We start from the raw sequence: 27,764 nt of genomic DNA, 5'->3' as shown, positions 1-27,764 counted from the left end.
AACTTAATCTAATAGATGCCATGAAATGTGATACAAAAGTTGCACTGGTCCACCAGGTGATATTTTGACATAATTGGTAAAACACTGTTTTCCATGGGTATAATAACTAAACCAAATGTACCTTGAAATCCAACTTTGCATGCCTGTATTGTGTTACCATGAGGAATTCTCTCGTGCCACAATTTTCAACATTTGATGCAAAAGTTCTGATCTGCTTTAATAAAAAAACGAAATTCTTTACATTTTCCTTCTTAAAATAGTTGCAGGCTTAAAAGTCTAAAAAATAGCTTACTTCCAGTTTATAACTAATGGTTTTCTCTGCAACACATTACAAACCACGAGGCAAAAGTAAAGTAAATAATAAAATTAAAATAAAAGAACGATAATTTTATTACTACCTGAGAAAATATTTTACATCAAAATACATATTGCTATTGGTGGTGTGTGCTGCAGTCTCACAGGATGAATAATCTTTGTGGGTTCCACAGTTACAAGTCTCACATCCTGCTGTAAAAGTCAGACACCCTAGAGCAGGCCTGGAACTGGCCCGGATACATTTACCTGGTAAGTCTTGCTGCTGAAGCCTTCCTTGCTGCAGGCTGGATTGGGTAGCTCATATGCAAGCTTCTTTGTGCCATAGTGTGCATGATATTTCATCAATGTCTAACACTTGTTATTACATTTTGGTTGTCAGTCATAATCTAGGCCCACATGGGTTTCCCAATAGAGTGACGTGTATAACACATCACTTCCCCGGACTGAATTATCTACTGCTTTTTTGTTGCTTTCACAACAAGAGACTCAAGATGGAGTCTGAGCTGGATTCGACAATGGTTAGAACTTTTGCAGGAACTTCAGTACAAGGTCCCGCAGCTTCACTCGCAGCGTCTCGTCGTTGTCGCAGATGATGTGCGTGGAATCCTCTTCGATTTGAATGAGGGTCTCTGCCTCCTGGAGAAGAACAATGTGGCCTTTGGCTGTGTCCTCGACCTTCACATCGCTGAACCCATTCTGCACAAAGGGCGGAGGCAGAGTTAACAGGCAGAAGATGCATAATGAGACATAAACCAGTGACAAAGCAGATTAAGGAAGCCGGTGTTGCATATACGCTGCCCCACAATAACTCCTTACTAATGCCATGTATGACATTAAGCGGCCTATTTACAAACTGCACTTTGTAGTATGGGTTTAGTAGCACTGCAAATGTACTACTCACGTGCTACACAATTCCAAACCTTTGTGTGGAGACCTCCACCTTTCCTATGTGGAGGTCTCTGCCACAGATGTGGAGGTGTCCGCAAACATAGGTTTTAGTATGAGAGGAACCTGGGGGAGTACCTGAAAAAAGCAGAACATTTAGTACTAAGGGTGAGGTTATTTGGATGGGGCAAGGAGGGGCTTAGGTTCCCCTTATTGTCTCCCTTTTGCTCTAGGTCAAAGTCTGCTAATGAAGAGATAGTCCAGCCCCCCAAACAAAAAATGAGTGCAGTGCCCATCGCCTGCAACTGCCTTCACAAATATAGCACTCAGTGCACACTGCCTCCTAGTCAAAGCTGTGTCTCTCGCAGATGACAGACTCGAGCAAGCGTCCAACTTCCATGCGGCTATGGAACTCTTTAATGTCAAGCAACTGAGCACCTCAAGCAATATTACTCTGCATAATGAACCAGCCAGTGTAATGGAGCTCCTCCCACTTCTGGGTCCCAGAGCCATTGCATCAGCTGCACCACTAATATCCACGCCCCTGTTATGGCCGTTTCAGGACTACAGAGAGCAGTTTCACTACTCAGAGGATCAATTTCATAGCTAATGGCAGTCATTCAGTAGGGTGATTTCAGGCCTCAGTGGGTCATTGTGACAGTTTCAATGCAGTTTAAAAGCCATTGAGCAATTTCACAGTTTACAGGAGCAAATCTTAGGCCATTTTACGGATCACCATGGAAATAATTTGGCTGCAGGGGTACGTCTAGGTGGTGTTGGCTTTAGACAACAAAACATTTGTTTTAAGATACATCCATCTTGTTTTGCTCCAGTTTAAGGTTGCAGACATTTGTTGCACTCACCTTCTCCAAGGTCTGTACAAACTGCTCTACTGGGATGGAGCCACTGAGCAGGGGCTTGAAAGGCTGGATCTCTGGTGCCTCCTCGTTTGCTCGCTTTCTTTTCTTGCTGGTTGGAGGTTGCACAGGTTTCGGCGCAGGCTAAGGAGAGACCACACTTTATTTGTAAATGAGGTCAGCAAAGACTCTTTTCAGTTTTTTTAGCAAAATCATACGTTGCAGCTTTAAAATGCAACAAAAATTGGTCAAAGAGGTCGTTAACTGATATTACAACGAAGGTCTGTTTATAGCAATTGGTTCGTGGATTGTTTATGACAACCTGTGTAATCAGGGCTAAATAACATATAAATCCAATCTCTGTAAACAACTTCTGGTACCCATGTTCTCAGATGCATCCCACACAATGCGACTATGTATGTTGCCAATGCTTACTCTGTAGGACATAAGATCAGCTTTCTCAGTAAAAAGCATACGTCACATAATAAAATAAAAGGGGCACAGTGTCAGCCAACCAACACACACCCGTGTTAGATGCCCAACCGCCCCCCAGATAGGGACCCTCTTCAGGTGCAAATTCTGCAACTGCACAGCGGAACGAGGCAGTTTCAAACAAAACAAGCATTTGCAGTGCAATAGGTCTCGCATTTATAGGAGTTTGAGCTATTGGCATTGTAAATGACAATGCTTTTTATTTAAGTTTTTTTTTTTTTAAACATAAATAAAAGGCACTGTCATTTATAATGCCAATAGCTCAAACTCGTATAACTGCGAGACCTATTGCATTGCAAATGCTTGTTTTAAGATATGAGGACATGCATACTGGATGCTATTCTAACATCACAGCCATTGTTTCCTGTTATTTCGATGCGAGACGAACGAGCTGCACAAACGTTCTATTTTCGTTTGCAAACCACCATTTCCTGGTTCTCGCTTGCCGCGCTGCATTGCTGTTTTTGCAGGCTCTGTGCCAGGGCTGGCAATTCGGAGCGGAGCGGGGAGAGAGCTCATTGCAGGGCTAATGAAAGGTGTCAAAAAGACGAGGCTGTGTCACTGTGGTAAAAAGTGCTGAGGTGACGCTACCAATGAAAAATGGCAAATGTAGCATTGTTCCACGTGTTAGTGCGTGTTTGAGGCACCTTGATAGGGTAGTTGTGAACTGTTGCTTTATAAACATTAAATGCTGTGCATTTAAATTGAATGTTTGGACGGCTATAGAGAATGCAAACTGTTGCATTTTTCCCCCTTGTAGTGCATGTTTTAATATGTATGAGAGCCCTAGTAATAGCTAACAAATGACCTGTGTTGTTGCTGGGGCCTCACTGTTCTTTCTGCCTGTTTTTTGCGAGCGTTTGAGGAATGTGCTTCCTTGAGATAAGCACAAGTGTTATGGGGCTCCCTTTGCTCGACCAGAAGAATTCCTTGGGTTTGCTTTTGAAGTGGAGTGCGGGGCGGGTGTTTTATGACCCCTCCGTCCGTCTGCTTAGAAACCTTTTGCAGACGTGAGCTTCATCTGGTGTCGCGTTAGAAGTGTTGAGCCAAGGTATTTACTGGTTGTGATCAACAAAGGCTACCTACCGTACCTATATTTGTAATTACAGAAGTATAGACATTGTGTTTAGTAAAAGAAATACATAAACTTCAAGTAATATGCCGCAGTTGTTTTTTTAAAAATTTAAGTGAAGTTAAATCCAACGTGGTGTTAGTAAATGGAAAGGGTTTGTAAGAATACGCGTAGCAATGGTGAAAGGGTGTGCCTAACTGTGGTTTGAAAGCGCATATTAAGTGAGTGGGAAATCGATGGCGCCGTTGATAAGAAGGGCTTTGCCTGGAACTGTGTGAAGGTGGCAAACAGTCACAGCATGTGACTGGAGCCCAGAACACTTTGCTCGACGGTGTGAATTACAGTGTAACAAGAGATGGTGAAAGAGATAGTTTAGAATGAGGCGCCAAAAGGATAGGCAAGAAAATGGAAAGGCTTACTAGTTTTTTGTGCGTAGTTTCAGGAACACTAAAAATGGTTGACGTGTTAAACTTGCTAATATATAAACGTGCCTTTGTAGCTTGTGTAAAAACAAAAAAGTCTGTTATAGAAACGGGATATGAAAGGTTGGGATTGCTGCAAAATAGCTAAGAGGCACTTTCCGAACCGAGGTCAGGGCACTGCTCATTCAATTCTAATTTAAAATTATATTTGCAATACCTAAATGAATAATGCATCTTAAATATCTGCCCCTCTTACACTCTCTGTTCTCTTTATGTTTTGTAAATCGTCATCATATGTTAAAGGAACTAATTCTACTGGGCGGCAGACCTTTTCACTTGCGATGTCTAGAAGGCAAGCATTTCTCCTGAACGTACAAGAAAATGTCGAACCAGGCACTTCATTGAAGATGTGATGTTAAAGAATGATATAAGCTCAAAAATTACACTTTCCTCGCAGGTGTGGGGAAAGAGGGCATCGAAAACAAACAAACACCCAGGACGGTTAACGCTACTGACTGCATTTCACGGCCGAAACTTTTCCAATTGCATCCAAACAAACACCCAGGACGGTTAACGCTACTGACTGCATTTCACGGCCGAAACTTTTCCAATTGCATTCTGCAGTTAACAACAACGTAAGGCTCTGGTCCTGACGCTTTGCAGTTCCATGGACCAGGGCATTCACAGCCTCCCAGAGATGAAGGGGTTCAGTCTGCGCGCGCCGGAGCACCCAGACATTTGTAGTCTGCCCAAGAAATTAGAAGCAACCGGCTGATAAACAGCCAGAGAAGGAAACATATAGGAATACGCAGACAAAGTCAAAGAAAAACATGAAGCGATGGGGAGAGAAAGCGTGTGAGAGACAGCAAGAGAAGGAAAAATATAGGAAAACACAAAGTCAAGAGGGACATGGAGCGATGGTGAGAGACAGCGAGTGAGATAGACAGCAAGAGAAGGAAAAATACAGGAAGAGATAGACAAAGTCAGAAAAAGCAATGGTGAACGAGAACGACTGAGAGAGACAGCAAGAGTGGGGAAAAGTATAGAAAGGGGCAAAGTCAAAGAAAGACATGGAGCGATGGTGAGAGAGAGCGAGTGAGAGAAACAGCCAGAGACTGAAAAGTATAGGAAGAGAGAAAGTCAAACAAGCATTGGCCGCACGCGCGCCTCGCAATTAGAGTTTAAAAAAAAAACAAAAAAAAGACAAGCCCGGTGGAGCGTGGCGCGCGCGCGCTTGGGGGCGGGGGAGCGCATTCCAAACTGAGTAGCGGACCCTTTGAAGTGCTCCCAAAAGCGGAGTGCATGGCGGCACGATGTGCGTGATTGTGCGAGTGCTAGCCATGCAATCCGCTTTTTGGGAGCACTTTTCAAAGCCGCTTTCTATAGTCTCGCTTTGCGATCGCTTACGCGATAGCAAGGCGAGACCTAAAAAGCACAAAAATCAATAAAGGAATAAAGAACAAGTTACTTACCTTCGTTAACGATGTATCTGTAAGAAACATTAGTTAGTTAGATTCCTCACCTTAGAATATCCCCAGGCGTCAGGCTGGATCCGGAAAGATTTTTCGTCAGCAATACCCCTTGCGCGTCGCTAGGCGTTGTCTGCAGCTCCGCGTCCGTCGTCAGCGTCATGCGCCGGAATGACGTCGCCGGAGTACTTAGACGCCGCCCTCGTGCGCAGACGTCAGTTCTTGTACACAGCTTTCCGCGCCAGGAACGCAGAGCCATGCAAGAGACCGACACTGGTGCCAAAAAGTCTAGGGCCCTGAAAAGGATAACCTTAACCCTAGATGTCGGTTCGTAGAACGGGGAGGATGGGTGAGTCGGTGAGGAATCTAACTAACTAATGTTTCTTACAGATACATCGTTACCGAAGGTAAGTAACTTGTTCATCTGAAAGAAACACGTTAATTAGATTCCTCACCTTAGAATAGATAACCCAGCAATGCCAACCCCGGTGGTGGGTCTGCGAACCAAGATCACAGCAGAAAGTCCTGGAGAACAGAACGGCCAAAGAAGCAGTCTCTCCGGACTTGGCTGTTCAGGCAATAGTGCTTGGCAAATGTGTGCAGCGAGGCCCACGTTGCTGCCTGACAGATGTCCTGCAAGGGGACTCCTCGGCCCAGGGCAGTAGTCGCCGCTGTGGCCCGGGTGGAATGGGCTCTCAGCCCTACAGGATGGTCCTTTTTAGCCAAGGAGTAACAAGCTTTTATACACAATACGACCCATCGCGAGATGGTTCGCTTGTGTACTGCCCGCCCCTTCTTAGCACCCACATAGCCAACAAAGAGTTGGTCGTCCACCCGGAACTGTTTGGTGTGGTCCAAATAAAAGGACAGCGCCCGTTTTGGGTCCAGATGGTGGAGCCTCTCTTCCTCTTTCGAAGGATGCAGAGGCGGAAATAAGGTGGGCAACGTGACAGACTGCCCGATGTGAAAAGCAGTCACCACTTTCGGAAGAAAGGATGGACGAGTCCGGAGGACAACCTTGTCCGGATGGACAGAAAGAAAAGGAGGCTTAGAAGATAGAGCCTGGAGCTCACTCACCCGTCTAGCCGAGGTGATGGCTACCAGGAAAGCAGTCTTAAGAGTCAGAAGACGAAGGGGACAATTATGAAGAGGCTCAAAGGGAGCGCACATCAGAAATGTCAAGACCAGGTTCAAATCCCACTGAGGCATCACGAAGGGGACAGGAGGAAACATGTGAGTAATGCCTTTGAAGAAACGAGAAACAACAGGGGATTTGAAAAGAGAAGGCTGATCAGGAAGCCGTAAGAAAGCAGAGATAGCAGAAAGATAACCTTTTAGGGTGTCCAAAGCAGAGCCCTGTTGGGCCATGGAAAGAAGAAAGAGGAGAACCTCAGAAAGAGGGGCGGAAAGGGGATCCACAGCCTTTGCCGTGCACCATGCCACAAATTTGTTCCACCTGCAGGCGTATACCGTTTTTGTGGAGGGACGCCTGGTTGCCAGAATCACATCGCAGACTTCAGGAGGCAAGTCAAATGGCTTCAACTGTCGCCGCTCAATCTCCACGCATGGAGGTGGAGACTGGACAGGTTCGGGTGGAGGACCGTCCCCTGCTGCTGCGACAGAAGGTCGTATCGAGGGATCGATTGACAGACTGAGTAGCTCGGGATACCAGTACCTTCGTGCCCAATCCGGAGCCACCAAGATGACTTGGGCACGGTCGCGCCTGATCTTCTTCAGCACTCTGGACAGAAGTGGTAAAGGCGGAAAGGAGTACAACAGACTGCAACTCCACTCGCGACGAAAGGCGTCCCAGAGCGAGTGCTGCCTTGGAAACTCCAACGCGCAGAACTGCTGACATTGCGCGTTCTCTTCGGTGGCGAATAGATCTAACCAAGGCTCTCCCCACTGCTGAAAGAGGCCTTGCGCCACGTCCGAGTTTAGATGCCATTCGTGATCCATCATGCACCGGCGGCTGAGTTCGTCTGCTCTGGCGTTGAGAGAGCCCGCCAGATGTTGAACCACCAGGGTGATGCCCTGATGTTCCAGCCATGTCCAGAGGCGCAGAGCCTCCTGACAAAGGGTCCATGACCCCACCCGCCCTGTTTGTTGCAATTCCACATGGCGGTGGTGTTGTCCGTGAACACCTGCACCACACTTCCCCGGACAACGGGAAGGAATGCCTACAGCGCAAGTCGGATCGCTCACAGCTCCAAAAGGTTGATATGGAGCCGAGACTCCGCCAGAGACCAGAGTCCTCTGATCTCCGCCTCCCCCATGTGCCCCCCCCATCCCAGGAGGGACGCATCTGTCACTACTACGTGCTCCGGTTGGGGTAGGGAGAGGGCTCTGCCGCTGACCCAAACGCGGTCCGTGAGCAACCACTGCAACTGCTTTGCAGTGCCCTCCGAGATCAAGACCTGGTCGGAGAGGTTGCCCCGATGCTGGGCCCACTGAAACTTCAGGTCCCACTGCAGAGCCCGCATTCGCCACCTGGCGTGATGCACTAACAGGATGCAGGAGGCCATCAGACCCAGAAGCCGCAGCACCAACCTGACCGAAACCCAGGATAGAGGCTGAAAGATGGGATTCAGCGCCTGAATATCCCGGACCCGCTGCTCCGGAGGATAAGCCCGGAACTGCGCTGAGTCCAGAACCGCTCCGATGAAGAGGAGCTTCTGGGAGGGACTCAGATGCGACTTCGGCACATTGTTGGAGAACCCCAGCAAATGCCGAAGGTCGGCCGTAGTCTGGAGGTGGGAGACGACTTGCTGGGGCGAGCCCGCCTTCAACAACCAGTCGTCGAGATAGGGGAAGACTGGAACCCCAGATCTGCGCAGATGAGCTGCGACCACCGCCATCACTTTCGTGAACACCCGAGGGGCACTGGTGAGTCCGAAGGGGAGCACGGTAAACTGAAAATGTTCCTGACCCACCGTGAACCACAGGTAACGCCGGTGGGCCGGCAGGACGGGGATGTGAAAATAAGCATCCTGCAAGTCCAACGCTACCATCCAGTCTCCTGGGTCCAGAGCAACCAGAACCTGAGCTAAGGTGAGCACCTTGAACCTCGCCTTCCAGAGGAAGGCGTTGATGCTCCTGAGGTCCAAGATAGGGCGTAGGCCCCCTTTGCCCTTCTTGGGAACCAGAAAGTAGTGGGAATAACAACCACAGCCTACTTCTGGACCAGGAACGCGCTCGACGGCCCCTTTGGCCAAGAGGGCCGCAACTTCCTCCCGTAGAAGATTCAAGTGATCCCCCGACATGCGGTGGTACTGCGGTGGCATGGCTGGAGAGGTCGTCTCGAAGGGGAGGGAGTAGCCCCTTCGGACGGTTTGCAGTACCCACCTGTCCGAAGGGATGGAACGCCAGTGGAGCAGGTGATGGCGAACTCTGCCTCCCACTGGCGTGGAATGGGCCTGAAAGCACGGACTAGGAAGGCTTTGAGACGGATGCTGCTGGGGTGGATGTGGATGGACCAGCACTTTGTCCCCCTGTACCGCCTCGGCGGAATCCACGTCCGCGACCGCGTGGAGGATGGTTCTGCAGCCTGTGGCTAGGCGGACGTGAGGGGGCGCCCCTTCCTTGGCCACGAAAGGGGCGAAAAGGGGAAGTTTGCGGGCGCTGGGCCGAGAGACCCAAGGACTTGGCCGTGGCCCTGGAGTCCTTAAAGCGCTCCAGCGCACTGTCTGCTTTGGCGCCAAAGAGGCGATCGCCATCAAAGGGCATGTCCATGAGGGTGCTCTGGACATCCCCTGAAAAAGACAAGGACCGCAACCAGGCGAGACGACGAAGCGCCACCGTGGACGACATTGCCCTGCCAAGCGAGTCCGTCGTGTTCAAACCACATCGGATGGCATACCGCGCTGCGTCTCGCCCGTCGGCAAGAGCCTGGGCGAGCCATGTCCAGGCCTCCTCCGGACACAGGGGCAGCACGTCCTCCACCGTATCCCACAGAGAGTGGGAGTTACGGTCCAAGAGACAAGCGGTGTTAATAGACCGCAGCCCTAAACTAAGGGAGGAGAACAGATTTTTGCCAAACTGCTCCAGTCTCTTGGATTCCCGATCCGGGGGAGCGGACGGTAAGGAGGTCTGGGAAGTAGAGGCCTGGATAACCAGGCTCTCAGGGGTGGGGTGTTGAGACACAAAACTGGGGCCGCCCGGAGCAGGGTGGTGGCGTCGGGCCACGTTCCGATCCACAGGAGGTACTGTGGAGGGCTTGGACCAGGTGCCCTTAAGAACGTCCATCAGTGCTTCGCTAAACGGCAGCAGAGGCTCCGAGGAGCTTGCTGACGGTTGGAGCACTTCAGTGAGGAGGTTAGTCATCACGGCCATAGTAGGGAGCTCCAGCCCGAGGGCTTTGGCCGCCTTACGTAACGCCACAGAAAAAGTAGCACCTTCCTCGGAAGCCACGGTCGGAGGAGAGATGAAGCCAGTGTCAGGGGAGGTATCAAGTCCACTGGCATCCCCCTGCTCATCTGCCCAGTCCCGTGATAACTGGCTCTGGTGGGCCAGAGGGTCCTCAGACCCCTCCCAGCCGCCCCCGTCATCCGATTCCTGATAAACAGGGGGAATAACCGGAGCCGGACGGAAGATGAAATGGTCATCCATCGGCGTCTGATGTGGCGCCGGATGGCGCCGCACCGGACGGCACCGCACCGGCGCCGGGCCCAGACCGGGGAACGGCGTCATCCGGAGACGGCTCCGGGGGTGGAACCGGTGTCGGCGCTGGCGGAGGAGGCATCGTGAGGTCGACCGGCACCGACTGAGATCCAGACCTGGATCCCACGGGGACCTGCGGCGTCGGGACCGAAGTCGACGACGGGGCCGGAGCCGCCAGCTCACTAGGCCGCCCAGTCGAGCCCGCGGGGCCCGAAGGCGCGCCGGCAGGCGTCGACGGCGGAGCTAGGCCCCTCATGGCCGAGAGGAAGGCGCTGATCTCCGCCGGAGTCGCGTCAGTCCCAGGGACCGGTGGGTATGGGGACGGACGCGGCTCCTGCGGCTCCGTGGGGGTGGTACCACCCGGACCCTCGACCGAGCAGCGCGACCGGCGAGGGGAGTCCGAAGAGTGATGTCGTCTCTTGGACTTCTTACCATGCTTCGACTTACCCAAAGACTTGGAACCAGACGAGCGGTGGTGGTGGCTGTGGCTCCGCGACCGGTCCTTCGACCTCCTCCTGGACCGGGACCGTGAACGGCGCGGAGCCGAGTGCCGGAGCTCGAGCTCGGTCCCGCCTAGCCTTCGAGGTCAAGGCCTGGTAGTCGAGGCACGACTCCGCATCGTGGTCGGCCCCAAGACAGTAAAGGCACCTGCGATGGTGGTCAGTTACCGACATCAGTCGGTGACAGGAGTCACAGGCTTTAAACCGAGGCATCCTACCGGCACCAGTTCGAGTCGCCGAGTAGACAAAAGAGTCCAAAAAGTTTTAGTCAAAAATGACTAAAGGGGTAAGCTCTTCCCGGATCGGTGCTGTCTGGCGCGGAAAAAAGAACTGATGTCAGCACGCGAGGGCGGCGTCTAAGTACTCCGACGGCGTCATTCGGAGGCACGAGACCGACGACGGACGTGGAGCCGCAGACAACGCCTAGCGACGCGCAAGGGGTATTGCTGACGAAAAATCTTTCCGGATCCAGCCTGACGCCTGGGGATATTCTAAGGTGAGGAATCTAACTAACGTGTTTCTTTCAGATATATTTTACAAGAAATACAGTAAGTAAAGGTGCGGACCAAAATTATATGCAAAGTATTCTGTTCATGATTACCAAACAATTATAAATGCAGTGCTGTTTGTAAGTGTTTGAGAACACAAAATATCATGATCTGCCAGAACATAAACAATGTTCACGACCATTCGTTGATCATGAGCCCTAAAGAAATTACAACAAACACACAGTACAAATAATGCAACTTCTGAGAAGAGACAGTAAGATCAAGTGCCTCAGGAGCCATAATAAAGCCTTATGACACTCAATGGGAAACGCACTCTGTCTCCCACATCAAGATTGCAGCTTCCTAGAAACTTGAAGCTTACGTATCTACTACTAATATCGGGCCAGAGGTTGTACACTTGCGGTCCTTGGAACTGAGGAGGGCAGACAGGTTCTGTCTTTCTGGAGGAGGTAGGGTCTGACCCTGCAGATCCAAATGAAACATACATGGAACATGTTGGACATCTTTCAGTTTCTGAATTCGGCTAGCGGGCAAGCCATCAAGGAGCAGGGTCTATGCTCAGCTCTAAAGGGTGAAAAGAGCCCCAAGATGTGTCTCAAGGACATCTCTCCCAGCACATAGACCACTCCAGGCGATGATGTGCCTGTGCTCACACTGGATGGAGGCTGGTGGGTACATGGGAAAGGGAAGGTGCATTGGAGCAAGGAGGAAGTGTCTTTGCCAGGTAAAATCACGACCTACAACTGTTGCGGGGTCTTGAGAGCCTTTCTTTGGCGTCTGCTAAGGAGTAGAAGCGGTTTCTTGGCACAGTTTGTCCATTTCTAAGGACTCTTTGGGCTGGTTGGTGATTCCACACAGGCATGGTCAACGGCAGTAGGCCACGTTAGCAGAGCTTAACCAAGCATCTGGCTTAATCCTAGCCTAGCATAAATGGGCAGCACTCTGCTTCATATTCAGGAAGCACCATCACAGGATCCACAGAGGCCTGTGCTGATGGAAAGTTTTGTTTTGGTGAAGAGTGGCACCAGCTTAAATATCAGTGCCGCTCCTCTGCAACTGTGTAGTAGCCCAGTGCGAGAGCATTCATAAAGGTCTACAACTTTCGCAACTTGGGGCAAATTTGCCTGGAACATAAATGACACAAGTACATTTTCCAGGTGTCACCTCTGGTGAGAAATCTTGCATGGTTACTCCAAAAAGATAAAGAAGGTGAAGTAGCATGAAGAAGTGGGGATGGGGTAACACTACTGTTGCTCTGAGGGCCTCACCCATCCTCCCTTATGCATTCACTGTTCCTGTAAGATGTTGTCCTCAATCATTTAATGGTATCCTAACTACCTGTGTACTGAAGGTGATCACCATCACTCTTATTTCAAGACTAGTGGTATTACCACTACTGCATACCAAACCTATACAAAAGCTGCCGCCAGCCAGGACCTTGTTCAAGGGAACACTGACTGAGCACTACAGGGTGGCACTACTAGGTATGGAGAATGAGATCTGCAGGTACCATTTAACAAAGTTATTTTTTCTTCCTACTGATCTGAATGCTACCTAAGCTGTTGGAACACCCATCAGAGTACCTATTCAAAGATCTCAGCGTTATCAAAGGCCAGATAATTCAGATGGGCCGGGTAATCAGAATTACCGAGCTCATCGTGATTATGAGTTTAGCAGGTGATACTAAATCCCGAGCCTGCAGTGAGCCGGTGAAGTCCCCTAAAACATTTAATCCCCGTTATTTCCCACCTCTGAAATTACAGGGACCCCTTGTAACTGTAATTCCAGAGTAGGGAAATAACTAGTATCATTATGGGCCACTCAAAAGGGCTCGGGGTTCAGTAACCATCATTATTGAAAAGGACACACAACTTCCTGGTGTAATAAGAGATTTGTGTATGTCCTAGCCAGCTGTATTAGCGGTAGAGTATATTCCTGCCACAATTCTTGGAATGTGGATAAACTCTACACTCTTGCTCTCCTTAATGTGTCTCTATTAGTTAATAAATGCGGCAGGGTGGATAAACAGGTACATGGAATTGATGCAATTTGTACCCGTCGTTGAGCTAAAATAAAAATTCCTATTTATTTATGCCATTTCTGGAACTGTAAAACAAAATGTGTTTTCATATAGTTCTCTTCACGATTTTCAGAACACGAACAACTTTGTTAACTTTATCAACACTGTGTAGAGGCAACCCTTGCAGTTTACACAGTGACCATGTTCCAGTCTTTACAATAAGAGTTTCTCTCATCAGGTGCAGAAGCCTTGTTGACCATGAGCTACTCAGAGACATATATCCAACAATCCTCCTGCCATTAGCAACAACCTGCAGAATCGCCAAGCAGCGGAACAACACCTCCTGGACTTCACTGTTGGCTGGATCCCCGGTTATCCTCTCCTTTATCCTCAAAGATCTCTTAATCCCACTGGTATCCCTCGCGTGATTCCCTCCAACTATGAGTCAGCTCCACAGACTCCCTGATTCCTCAGCTGACAATCCCCCAGAGTTGGAGCCATTCCCAGAGCAGGACTGCTTGTTCCAGGTCAACTGAGGGTCAAACGTGATCCCTGCCATGCCATGTGAATATACAGCCTCCACCTGCTCTACCAGAGGACACATGACTAACAGGTCTGTGCCAGTGCCACACTTCCTTTCCAAACATCATCAGTCAACAAGTGCAGACACCCAGGCCTTGGCACTGCCTGTCATAGGAATGGTGTTAACTCTGAGCTAATGAAAACTGGTGAGCCGTACAGCCTGGGGGGCACAATATACAAATCTTATTGCCAGCAGTAAAGCATTCATATTTTTAATAAAATGACATTTTGGGTTGCCTTTTTTTGTACAAACTGAAATATAATTCACTCTAGTGTTTGCATTGCACCCTAGTGGCTAGTAAGGGCGCACAGCTGTTAAAACTTCAGCTCCCAGTGAGGATATTAAATGTAAGTCACAATGTAAAATGACGCTTCACTTCTCTGTTCAACCTCTCAGCCTTAGGTTGTTGCAGTACAAGTGACCATGCACAGGCGTGCACACTGTCGTGACTGCACACCCTGATTTCTGCTGCTACACAAGTGGACTGTTTGTACTCATTATGGTACAGTTCAACATAACAGGTGTTCATCACTACATAAAAATACTGCCTGTCTACAAGTGTGTCTTCTAAAAGGCACCTTTGACTTAGCTCTGAGAGGAAAACGGCAGTGTGGCAACTAGAGGCACGTGCTAAAACCCCCTCCCCAACTTCTGGGAGGTGTCCTCCAGAACCTCTTTCAACACACACACACAAACACACTTTTGCACTTTGTAGCAGGAGTTCATTGGTCAATTTCCTGCCTTTTAAGGTTGATTGTTGTACACACACACCGAGCTGAGTGCACTAAGGCATGCCAGTTTTAAGGTTGTAAAAGTGGCTATAGATCATTGTCAGGAGGTTAACTTCATTTTATACCTACAACCGTGCCTTCTCTGGGATTGCCCCAAGAAGCTGAAACTCTTTACCTCCAGAAATCAGAACGACCCCCTCGATCATTTCATTCAAGGAAGAAATCAAAGAATTCCTCATGAACAAATGTCTTCCCTAGATCACATGACTCTATTGTCCTCAGTCGCTCACATGACTAACTATCTCTGGTTACCTAATGCGCTCTTTTGTGCAATACCGACGTTACCCCCTTGCTTCTCAACTATGCCTGGTATTTGCAGTGGATGAACTATGACAATATGTTGCTATTAACGATGTAACCATGCTATTCGACTGTTAGTCAACTTGAATAAATACGTTACTACTGCTTTTACTACTCGGCACGCTGTACTTCTGTAAAGCACTCTGATACCCGCAGGCTTATGTTCACAGCATAAAAAACTATTAAAATAAAATAAATAAATCTTCCACTCAATCAGCTTTCACTGAGCATCACACAACAAGGGGTAACCACACACAACCAGCAGCAGTTGAAAGATTCCCAGTGCTCAGTCAAACTACTATCCTGCCTGCTGAGGGCTTCCCCTGCTCTGAAAAAAAAAATGTCTTTTCGGACTTTGAATAGAAATGTGGTGGCATCCTTTGCTGACTTACTTCAACTTAAGGATGCACAGACCCTGCACACTAGACACACGAGCTAAAATCACAACAAAGCACATCATAGTGCTAAATGGGGCAAAGTACTACCAGCTCCACGCTATAGTGATAATGCAATTCACAAGGACGTCCATGACCCTGATGAGACGCAGGCTATTGGTCAAGTGACTTTTAAGGGCACAGAAACACGAGATACTTTTCCATATCCTTGTGACCACTTGCGATAACACTGTGCCTTATAACAAATGGGAGAGGGGGCTGTCCGAGTAGCTGCAGGACTCAGAAGCCTCAGAAGCCTCTCCTGCCTTAGAGAAGACAAGCTAGTACAAGCGGCTCGGTGTACTGTCGGCTCTAAGGCGTTATTTAGACAGATCCTAAGCTCAGCTGAATGTCCACTGTATGCAAGGGATACTCGAACAGCCATCCTCCAATGGCTACTCTGGACTGTGGTCTGTATGTGGAAACTGACCCAGAACTGACTTGCATGTCGCCAGCCAATCTTGGCACTTACAACACTGCTTGTCTGTGTGATTGTTGGCTGTGTTGCCTGGAGTGGAACCTTGGGGTTACTCCAGGGTGTTCCTTGCATGCCTTTGGTGTTTTCCTAGCCGACTGTCTTCATACCTATACCAGAAGGTCTCTCTCTCTAATTCTCAGTTTTCCTTTCCCAATTTTCTCTTCTCCACTCTAACTCTCATCCAGTTGTGTAAATGGTGTAGCACACTCGCCCATGGAACATCAATGGCATGTATGTTTGTTGATGGTTAAGAGGTAAGTCTCTAAGTCTGAGGGTTATGGGTTCGAGCCCAGGTGTTCAGGTGCCTTCCTAAAGTGTGTTCAATTGCAGGGTTCGATAAAATAAGGAAAAGGTAAATTGTTTTCACATTGCACCAGTATATCCAAAATACTGCTTGTTAATGTGAGAAAAGTAGGATTAGGTGAAAACAATTATTTTAGCATTCTGTCTAGAAATATGTTTTTTAACATACCATGCCCAAAAAACACAGCAGCATATGTCTCTCTTTTCCCTCCTCCATCCTATTCTGTATATGGCACAGCTGTCAGTCTACACTTAAATATGGAACCTAATTGACTTGTGTTTTCAGATCAAATGCCACAGTCTCGCTTTCACAGGGGTCAGTACAGAGTCACGTGTAGTCTGATGGTTAAGAGGTAAGGCTCTCGGTCGGAAAGTTAACGTTTGAGTCCTGGTGTCCCCGTTGCTAAATGGCTGCTTAAAAGTGTGTTCTGCTACTAATAGTTTGATGGGCCCAATGTCCAGGGATGCCTCTGGGTCCCTGCAACCAGCTTCTTGCTCCACCTCCTGGCCCCCTCATGCCTTCCTCTGCTGAAGGCCAGGCACAGAAGGTCACCATTGTGCTGCGTTTGGCACTGCACCTGCACCCTGGCACACAGCACCCAAAAGATGGAAAGAGAAATAGAAAGAAAAGGGAAAGGGGTAAAAGGATCACAGCAAAAAAGGAACAAGGACTAAGAGAAGTTAAAGAGCAATTGATGGTAGAGAAATTGGTAGGGGATGCAAAAAACAACACAGAGGAAGAGGTCAGAAAATGAGAAAAGGGTAAGCCAATTAAAGAGAAAGAACTAGCATTGGCAATACCAATTGGTTTCGCTTATCTTTATATACAAGCGAGACGTTTGGCATTGACAATGCTTGTTTAGAATATTCTTCAATGTCTCTCAAGATCGATGTTGTTTCTGCCACATTTCTGCTGCCGTTTTACTAGTGACTGCTAGGTGGCCCTTAAAGGCAGCAAACTGGTGTTTAAATGTGATTCTGTAATGATATGTTTGGAGCACGACAAATGACTCATTTACCAACAGAAAAAACAAAACTCTCTTCTGGGCGGGTCAGACACTGAAAGGGAGGACAGCAACATATTGGAACAAAGCAACTTAGATTGACACGATAGATATCCAACCTTGAGCAAGGATTTCTCTGTAGAGTATTACATGCAATGCTGTTTGCTGACAGATATTTGGAGCTGTCTGTAGATTGACTGCAGAAATGGCTGAAACACACAGGGAAACACCCAGGTTTAGAGTTGAAAGCATAAAGAGAATGCAGGAAAAGGGACAAAGCAGGACAAGAGAAAATAACAGACTTCAAAGTGTAAACAGTAGATCGTTGGTTCTAATCTATATAATGAGATAGTTCAATGAGTTAATATATCGACTGGAGAGATCCTGGGCGCACTTTACTCGTTGACCAAGGTCAGAGTGGACTGAGGACACTATTTGGTTGCGTTTCATATTATTGAGAGGGAAGTTATATTGACTAGTGGGTGGCAATGTTAAGATAGATCAGTGTAATGTGATGGATTATATTGGGTTGCTTCAGCCAGATCATGTTATAGGAGATGGAAATTTACAGTGAGTAGGTTCCAGACCTGTTGTCCTTAGGAAACAAATCTTCGCAGATCAACATTCGAGAAGATCCTAAAGAAGGCATAAAGGTAACACTTTGGCAGCCTCTTGTTTTTAAAACCGAAGCTGTGAATCATTTGTGTACATCTGTGATGGCTCTTAAACCTGTCTACTGCACAACAAGGCTACTCTACAAAAACAACACAGCTCACCAACTCACCCCAAATCACCATTTCCACCACCTATACAAACAGACCCATCAAAATGCCTTCTTAGCCTGCTGGACGAGGAACAGGATTCAGAACAGCTACACTATTGCTATCCTCATACAGCTAACATCAGCACTGAGGACACACCTGCTACAAACCCACAAAATACTGTTCACTCTTCTACAAAACAAAGTCACACTATCACCAGAGCACATTCTCTAAACTGCTTACTAATAAATGCTCGATCTGTCTAAAAAACACAAGCATCACATCTACGACCTTCTCACGGACACACAACCTGACTTACTCTTCATAACTGAATCATGGTTGGGAGATGATACGGCTCCAGTCCTACATGAAGACATTCCTCTAGGCTATCAAACTATCACACAAAATCGTATAGGCAAAAGAGGAGGTAGCCTAGCTGTTGTGTTTAAGTAAACATTAAATATCACTAAAACGGACAACATCTCCATACAAGGATGTGAGGCCCTCTTCACCAGATGTAACCCTACACTGTCTTCCTCCTGTAACTTCCTACTCCTTTACAGACCTCCACCTAGCAATGCAACATTCCCAGACACACTTCTAGACACAGTTTCAAACCTTATAACACTACACTCCAACCTATGCATTCTGGGTGACCTAAACATTTGGTTTGACAAACCCAATATGTCCCATCCAAAAACAATCATCACTGGACTATACGCACTGAAACTGCCTCAGATCGTCCACAAACGCACACACATCGCCGGGCACATCCTAGATATCATTTTTGCAAATACAGACTAGTTATCTTTCAAACAATTGTTCCAGTTACATGGTCAGACCACCATTTGTTTGATTTCCAACATAAAACAACCCAAAGCAACACACACAAAACCATCTTACATGCATCCCCTGTGGAACAAACTCAATTTTGAACACTTAGAAACACAGCTAACATCCAGTACAGATCTAGACACAATAAATTCTGTTCAAAAACTACGAGTGGCTACAGAAAGCTTTTTATATCCTAATACCACCAAGAACAACACAACAGAACAAAAGAAAACAGGCACCTTGGAGAAATACAGAGATAAAAGAGACAAGCATTGAAAATGCAATAGGCCTCGCCTTTTATTAAGTTAAAGCCATTTGCTTTGCTATATAATAGCATTAGCAAAGCAAATGGCTTTAACTTAATAAAAGGCGAGGCCTATTGCATTTTCAATGCTTGTCTCTCCCATTGCTTTACGCTCACGCTATATCGGTGTTAGGCCTAGCTCCGAAAGCATATATACACATGGGCGTTAGTGGAAACCATGACCACGTGAGGCAGGAGCTTTTTTTTGGCTGACGCCTACTTTTTACAAACAAGTTTCAGAGGGGGCGTCTGCGTGTAGCACATACATTAACCATCCTACTAAAACAGTGAAAAAATCAACACACCCCACCCACGCATTAACCAAGCACCTACCTCACCACCGCTGGAATACACCTCCATTTTTGGCCAGGGATCCTCCAACCCAGCAATCGGCATCCCATTCAGGGCTGGCCAGGCATCGCCGCTGCTGCTTCCCGCTGCCGCCTCCTCCGGTCCCTGAAGCAGCAGCCGTGCAGCACCAAGAAGCAACCGCCACCCGAGGGGGTGTGTACATAGAGTGGGCTGCAAGAGCCGCCTACGCTTCCTTCCGCCGGGGCCCAGCAGCTGTCTCCGGCAGTTTTCCCTAGCCGAGCCCCCGCTGAACGCTCAATATGGCCGCGGCGCTGCTACCTGTGCAGCATGGAAAGCGAGCGGCGCCCGGCGTCACGCACACGTCACCGAGCGGAGGAGATCCCCAGCCTGGAGACCGGAGGATAAACAAGCATTGGTAAATGTAATCTGTTTTGCCGATGGCATAGATGCCAACATTGGCAAAACAAGCTTGCTGGGAGAGGAAATGGGGGTTGGGACGGGAGGACAGGGAGGGCACAACAGGCGGGCTGCTCTGCGAGCTGCAGGGAGAGAGCCCTCCACCGCCGCTCCCCGTCCGGGGGGCTCGCATTCTTACGATTCCCAGCCAATCAAGGGTTCAGACACACTCACAGCACCAACTGATATCTTTTTATCTTTTGACGCGCTGCATATTTGTCTCTTTTATATATAGCGCGGGCTGCAACGCCAACAACAACTCTCTTTTAGAGCGTCCCAGTTGGACTGGCTCGCATGACTGGTTTCTTATCTTTGTAGGGCCATGTGTTTGGCCCCATAAAGATAAAAAAAACTTTTGCGCCAGCAGTAAGTCAAGGCACCCAGTCCAACTGGGATGGCTCTAAAAGAGAAAAGTGTACGTCACTAGACGCTCTTTTCCAATGGCTGGCCACCGTTTAGCATAAACGGTGACGCCAGCCAATGGAAAAGAGGGGCGGGGCTTAAAGCCCACTAGAGAAATCTCCTCAAATCATTAAATTTCGCCAGCGAGACTGCGCATGTCTGCGCAGTCTTACGCTAGGCGAGACCTAATAAAACAGCAAAATAGAAAGCTGCTACGTACTTTGCTCAGATCAAACATCAATCAAGATGAACTTTGCCTACAGAAACAACAGATTATACAAGTCAGCTATCAAAAAGGCAAAACAAAGATACTATTCAGACAGAATTCAAAATGCTAAATGTGAAAATGAAAAATTCTATAAAATTCTCACTGAATTTCGTAAACCAAATTGCCTAAAAGGAGCTCATCCCATTACTTGAGATTTCAGACAAACTAGCAAATCATTACACGACCAAAGCAGACACCGTGGAATCCTATTTAAAACAAAGAAAAACCATCAGCACTGACCTTTTTCCAAAACAACAATCCAAGAGTATGCTAACCCAGCCTCGCCATTCCTTTTAACAAATTTCACAAGATCAATTTATGGACCTGGTCAAAGCAAGCAGGCCTGCCGGCACTCCTTCTGACCCGTGTCTACCATAAACCTTCAACAAAATTCTTCTAACTACCTCTGCTGCCACACCAGTAAGAAGAATCATCAACATTTCCTTAACTACGGGAATATTTCCAGAAGAACTAAAAAAGGTTATACATAGGCCCATTGCTAAAGAAAACAAACCTGGACCCCCATAACCCCGACAACTATAGACCCATCACCAATGGACCTTTCCTGGGCAAACTGATAGAAAGAGCTGCATTCGATGTCACAATTCATTGAAGATAATTGCCACAGGGTTCTGTCCAGGAAGAGGCAGAGAATCTGCCCTTGTTGCCATCTGGGATGAGCTTTAGGACACAGTCGACTAGAACAGGTTTGTTGCGCTACTTCTCTTGGACCTCTCAGCTGCCTTTGACACGGTTGACCATGACACTCTAATACAAAGACCATACGAAGCCAGCATAGAGGGGACTGCTCTAGATGGATCACATACTACCTTCACAACATAACTAATGTCTGATATCCCTCTGGATCTTGTTCGTGCTATATAAAACTTTACAAATAAATAAATGTCATCCATACCGCCCCCCCCCCCCCTTTTCTCTTTCAAACTCTACTTCACAAAAGCAGGAGTCCCTCAAGGGTCTATCATCTCACCCATGCTTTTCAACATTTACATTAAGTCATTACCTGCACTGATCAATCAATTCCACCTCGCATGCTATAACTATGCAGATGACACACAAATACTCCTTAAACTGGAAAGCCCCAAAGACATTGGAAACTCACTAATTTTCAGTTGTCTCAGAGCAGTGGATCAATGGATGGCATGGAGCCATCTCATATTGAATGCTTCCAAACTGGAAATATTCATGTGTGGTTACTGGAAGCATTATGACCTACTGGCCGCCTTGTCTGATGATCTGGGAACCCTACCGCAACTATTAAAGGAAGTAAAAAACCTCAGACTCACCATGGACTCGCAGCTATCAATGGACACCCAAGTAGACAAACTAGCAAGATCAAACTTCGTTACTATAAAAACTCTGTGACGCATCTTCCCCCACCTGCGTTTTCCACACAAGGTCCAGGCTACTATCTCTCTTGTTCTGTCAAAACTCAATTACACCAATAGCCTCTACCACGGATCACCTTTAACAACTGTGAAAAGACTACAACGGATTCAGAACTCTGCTGCCAGACTTATCTTACATATAAAGCCACAAAATCACATCTCCCCTGCCTTGAGAGCCCTACATTGGTTATTGGTAGCCAGAAGATCTACATTCAAGCTGCTTTGCATCACCCACAAAGCAATACATGGAACAGAACCGCTCTTATAAATTCGCCAAATAATTCAACAAAGCAACCTCTGCTCTAGGTTGGCATCTCGCTTCAAAATCGCATCATACAAGACAAAAAACATAGTTGCCACATCCTTCTCTGTTCAAGCAGCCAAACTATGGAACTCTTTACCCCCAAACATAAGATTCACGGATAACCACTTATCTTCAGAAGACTACTCAAGATTTGGCTCCAATCCACATAACCACCATATTCAAACATCAATATACAGCATATCCCTCTGTATATAAGCATTGATTTGAACTATAGATGTGTACCTACATATGTGTATTGCTTTGTATAAACGGGTATAATAATTATGTGATATATATATATATATATATATCCTACTAGTTGGTAGTTATAGTTAGGACCAAGTTTCCATAGGAAGAGTATTTTTTGTTTTGCTTATAACTTTGGCGTCGTTTGATGAATCTTCGTAAAATTTTCCAAACTAATATCAGCTCCTATGTGGGAAGTTGGGGGGTGATTCATCAAGGGGGGGCCGAGAAAAAAGGGGGGTCCCAAAACGTGTTTTCTCCATGTTAATTTCCATAGGAAACTTTAGACACGGCTACAGGTCGAACGGTTGAACGGAATTACCCCAAATTTGGCAGGGAGAAGGGTCTTGGTCTAGAAAGCACGCTTTTGCTTATTTGGTGTAAATCCGTTCAGTAGTTTTTGAGAATTATCAACATTTACAGATATCAATATTTGGGAATTCTGCCATCTGATTGGCTGAGGCGTTACGAGCACGAGCTTACTGCTTATTGGTTGTGAGCGCTGCGAGCGGTTGCAACTAGGAAGTGTTGGCCGCCATTTTGTGATTCCGTTGAAGCGAGTAAGGGGAAAAAAGGGAGGAAAGAGGAGGGTAGGAGCGCTGTGAGGTCTGTGGGGTGGTTAGGATGTGCTATACAAGGAGTGTGAAGCGATGTATTCACCCCTACCGGTGTGAAAGTGCTGTTTTGCCCAGAGTGAGATGGTGCTGATGTGAGGTGCCGGTACACTCTGGGATGAAACCGTGAGCTGATTGCTGTAAACTGATGTGCTCTGGGCGCTGTAGGATACTGGCCGCTGTAGCATAGCTGTGCAAGTGGTGTTAGTATGGGTTTAGTGTATAGCGGTGTGAGCTCTGTGGGGTGGTTAGGGTGTGCTATACAGGGAGTGTGAAGTGAAGTATTCACCCCTAGTGGTGTGTAAGTCCTGTTTTGACCAGAGTGAGATGGTGCTGAGGTGAGGTGCCAGTACACTCGGGGATGAAACCGTGAGCTGATTGCTGTAAACTGATGTGCTCCTGGCTCTGTAGCATGCTGGCCGCTGTAGCATAGCTGTGCAAGTGGTGTTAGTATGGGTTTAGACTATAGCGGGAGTGGGAAGCAAACTACTCACCCCTACCGGTCTGAAGACTCAAATGGAGTGTTTTAGCAAGCAGGAATAAAGAAATAATCGTGAAGAATATAATGCAGAATGTTGCAATGCCACAGAAGACAAATGGTGAAATCAGGTGTGTTTAAGAAAGTGGCTGTGTGGGATAAAGCGATGGAGTCTGCAAGTTATATAAAAAGTGTCTTTATGTAAGTGCCATAAATGGAACCACTGGTGCAAGAGCTAAGGCATCCAGCTTAGGCAAACTCCAACCGCTTCTGCTGTATTCAAACGTAAGCTCCTGCATCAGTCAATTCCACATTACATGTTACAGTTCCATGTGACATAAACAATACCTATTAGACATGAATGACTGTAAATTGTAGAATGAAAATAAAGGCAGGATACGATTACCACACTGTGCCAACCAATTCCTAAACAATGCCGTGTTTTTTGATCTTGATCGCCAGTTCGTGAGCAGAGGCTGAGGATGAGCTAATTTGTGTGAAAGGGCTTCGTGGATAAGAGGGAGGCAGAGAGACGTGTGTACAAAGAATAGATATGGTTTCAAAATGGATGTCGGTTTAGGCTAATTTAGCAAGTAAATAGCGTATTTGCATAGGCCATACATCATCCATCCCTGGTTAGTGTGGAAAGGTAAGGGCCAATAATGAAAACAGAGCATACTTAGAAAGTTATTATATGAAAATAGTTCAATTGAAGTGTATTAAAAAATTTAATAGGAAAAAGTAAAAAAAGTTGGAAAAAATCAATCCAAGAATAAAGTGAATTTCTTACAAGTCTTGGAGATTGCAGTCCGGACGTTCTTCAGCGGCTTGAGATGCGTAATGTCCCAAGAGGCGATTGTTGCCACTGTGTGAGAAAAGGGAAGCGATCCAATTCATATCCTCGAAGGGACAGTAATGTTCCTCGAATGTTGGAGCGGCAATTTGAATTGGCAGGCAATCTGCGATGTTGTCAAAGGTTGCACATTGCAGGAGATCTTTCGCGGCTGCGCAGAAATCCCATTCCGCCAGGATACCTTTTTGCGTTGCATCCGCCATTGCTCCACTGCCCGAACGATCAAGTTCATGGTTTTCAAGATACTCCATTACCTGCTGGATATCGGGAGCATTTGCTGGGATATTGGCAAGGCATAGATCCATTCGCCAGTCAATTGGGCAAGTTTTGCAATAAAAAGATGGTTGCACGCAGATTGTATATGTGTAAATAAATGTCATGTTGTAGCTGGCTCCGATAATAGATAGAGGCAGCCAGCCGAAAAGTAGTTACAATTTTTCACGGTATTGATGTAGCTTCGCGTAGAGGCGTATTCTGTTGAACATGCTTGTTACCACAGGGAGCGTAGCCATTTTTAACAAGCTAAAATAGTAGTAGGATGACCGCAAACAGAGCGAGAATTATGGGCACTGTTGCTGTTATTCCAGAGATGATCGCATGAATGAAGTCTGGTATTAGACTAAAAACAGTTTGAAAGCCTGTAAGAAGGCCGGAGGAGACAATGGTAAAAAAGTGTGCCAGACCTTAAATGTCAGATGTGTTGAAAATTGTGTAACAATTCACAAAGTGTAATGGGAGGTTTGTATTTAAAAGGGAGCAGGGGTGTGGAATTTAATAAAATATGTACTTGTCCATGGGGCAGGTTGCTTCATAAATCTACTTGTCCTGTAACAAAATCCACTTGTCCCTTTTGTGCCATGTAATGTGGCGACAAATTACGGCAGCAATCTCATTATGCAAGAGTTCTAATAAAGCCTCTCTAATTATGCCAGGGCTTGTACAATAGAAGGGTCTGAATACTAGCAATTCCCTTATGTTGCTATGTTTCTGCAGGTCTACATACTGGGGCTGAAGGTAGTGGTAAGCAATAGTTCAAGGGTTGGAATGCCCTTTTGAGTCTGTGCAAACCTACTAACTGGCATGCTTTAAGGGGTTCCACCAACTCTTTTCTAATCTTTTCCCATACTGAAAAAGGTTGGAAATTTACTCCTGGCAGTGGCAGACGTAAAACTTCTTCAGGGTTGGGAAAAAAGTGGTTGGAGGAAAAGCGAACTTGAAACATTCAGATTTTCACATGAGCAAATCTACACATGCACATTTGCTCATGCTAAAGTGCAGTTCACAAATATTTTCTAGGAGCACTATTTCTTGGCCTACTTCTGTAAATTTTTGTGAATTCACGGAGACTGTATATATGCACTTAATGCAAGGATATATACCATGGATGCACTTTTGAGACTTTCTTTAATAATTGGGCCTCTAATTAGGCCTGGGGTTAACCATGACCTTTTGTGTTTAGTAAAATTATGTCTGTCTATCCCTCTCTCTCCCTCTCTCCCTCCCTCCCTCCCTCCCTCCCTCCCTCCCTCCCTCCCTTCCTTCCTTCCTTCCTTCCTTCTCTCGGTCTATCAGCTGGCTTCACTGTGAGTGACAGTATTCTGCTCTATTACAAGGAGCATATTGGCACACAAATTAGTTTTGTTCAGTGCCTGGAACTGCTGTGGCAATGTGTGCATTTTGAGAACAAAAACACTTTTTTGCTTTTGTCAATGCTTGTTAGAATGGCTAGGGCCCTGCAGCTCCCACACAGATAAGGTTTTACAAAAACCATGCCTAAACAAGTTTCGCATTGACAAAACCAAAAGCCTGACCACCAATTTCAGACCAACTGGCTTTGCCAATACTTGTTTATTTTTGTTTGCCACAATCGTATTTTAACTGGTTACACTGATTTTCCATTATGAATATTTTTGGGAAATACAAGCATACATCAACATGTTACTAAATGATGCTGCAAAGATATGGTACCTAAAATCTTACAGTAGTTTAGCAAAATATTTGTTTCCTACTTGCATTTTTTTGTGAACATTTTGTTTTGAAAGGCAAAGAATCATCACTGTTGCTTTCAAGCTTCTGCAAATATTTGCATATAATCAGAGAGAATTCTGGGAGCATTATACAAAGCCTCATATTACTAAACTTTGAAAACGTGTGAACACGTTTATACTGGAACCACCGTCAGTAGTGCGGGCAGAGCTGACAACATTTACTTTTAGTGCTCACCCTAATAATAAAGGCTTTGCATTAATGAACCATAAATACGGGTTAGAACAGTGTTAACACATGGACAAACATATTACCTTAACTGTAGACAATGCCTTTCCTTGATCCATAATGTGGTACTGTAAAATGGCAGCTAAAGGGTTTGTGCTGTAGGGGGTTGGACCTATTTGTCCCAAGGACAAAATAGACATTAAAACTTGATGCCCTTGACCCCAAACAATATGTCCCGTGCGTCGGGCTATAGGAATTCCACATCCCTGAGGGAGTGTATTTTACTTGAAGTTTGTGCTATCTGCAGTCGATAAATTACTTTTGGAGAAGTGAGGGACACTTCTGTTTGAAAGAAAAGCGCTTTCAGTTTGCTCCGTTTAATAAAATCTGTTTTCAAAGTAGGTATTGAAGGCCAAGTTGAACTTTGGGAGTTACTTTGTGTGGGTGAGAATAGAGATTGCCAAAGGAAGTTATCCGGTTTGAAACAGTATGGACATACGGTATGCCAGCTCACATTGCGTAGCAGTCCATGTTATTAAGAAGCAGATAACTGCCGTTAGAAAGCTGTGTGAATGTTGGTCTGATTGTGGGAGTTGGCGTGCTTTTAAGAAAGCACGCAAGATTGGGGGCTGTTATGTTATGTTATGTTAACTCAATTTAAAGAGCGCACTGTTACCCGAGGGTGTCCTGGCGCTATAGCAGTTTGCCTAGAAGAAGTGGCGAACAGGTCTCTCGTCCAGAAGCGATGCCAGAGCCTAGGCTGAAAACAGCCAAGTCTTCAGATTTTTTCTAAAGGTTAAGAGTTCAGTGGTGGACCTTAGAAAAAAAGGAAGTTCATTCCAGGCGTTGGAGGCTTTAAACACAAAACTCTTTCCGCCCCAGTTGGCCTTTTTTACCCTAGTGACGACTGCCCGTTTGGCTTCCCTGGAGCGCAGGGATCTCCCAGGGACATACCACTGGAATCGCTCTATGAGGTCCCGCGGCCCAACTCCATGTAAGGACTTGTGTACCAAGCAGAGGGCCTTAAAGTGGATCCGTTGTTTCATGGGGAGCCAGTGCAGATCTCGTAGGCCGTTTCTGATTGACACAAACCTAGGGGTATTTGTGAGCAACCTTGCTGCCGCATTCTGTGCCATCTGGAGTCTGTTAAGGTGGTTATTATGAACTGTAAGATACAGACTATTGCAATAGTCCAGGTGGGACAGAACTAAGGCGG

General features: G+C 46.7%; 1 protein-coding gene across 1 annotated transcript in view; it reads right to left on the bottom strand.

Annotated features, from left to right (window-relative positions):
- Window positions 1–361: 361 nt before the first annotated feature.
- The window catches only part of INTS9 (integrator complex subunit 9), a 421,484-nt gene continuing 394,081 nt past the window's right edge, over window positions 362–27,764 (bottom strand). Inside the window, exons 16-17 of the mRNA XM_085613054.1 lie at window positions 2,064–2,201; window positions 362–1,011 (exon numbers count right to left, since the gene is read on the bottom strand). Of these exons, the coding sequence (XP_085469180.1) occupies window positions 835–1,011; window positions 2,064–2,201 (315 nt within the window). The 3' untranslated portion in view covers window positions 362–834. The remainder of the gene's footprint in view (window positions 1,012–2,063; window positions 2,202–27,764) is intronic.

Source organism: Triturus cristatus, chromosome 6, assembly GCF_964204655.1.
Source record: "Triturus cristatus chromosome 6, aTriCri1.1, whole genome shotgun sequence".
Lineage (NCBI taxonomy): Eukaryota > Metazoa > Chordata > Amphibia > Caudata > Salamandridae > Triturus > Triturus cristatus.
Note: the sequence above shows the minus strand (reverse complement) of the source record. Positions and strands in the feature narration are given on the sequence as shown.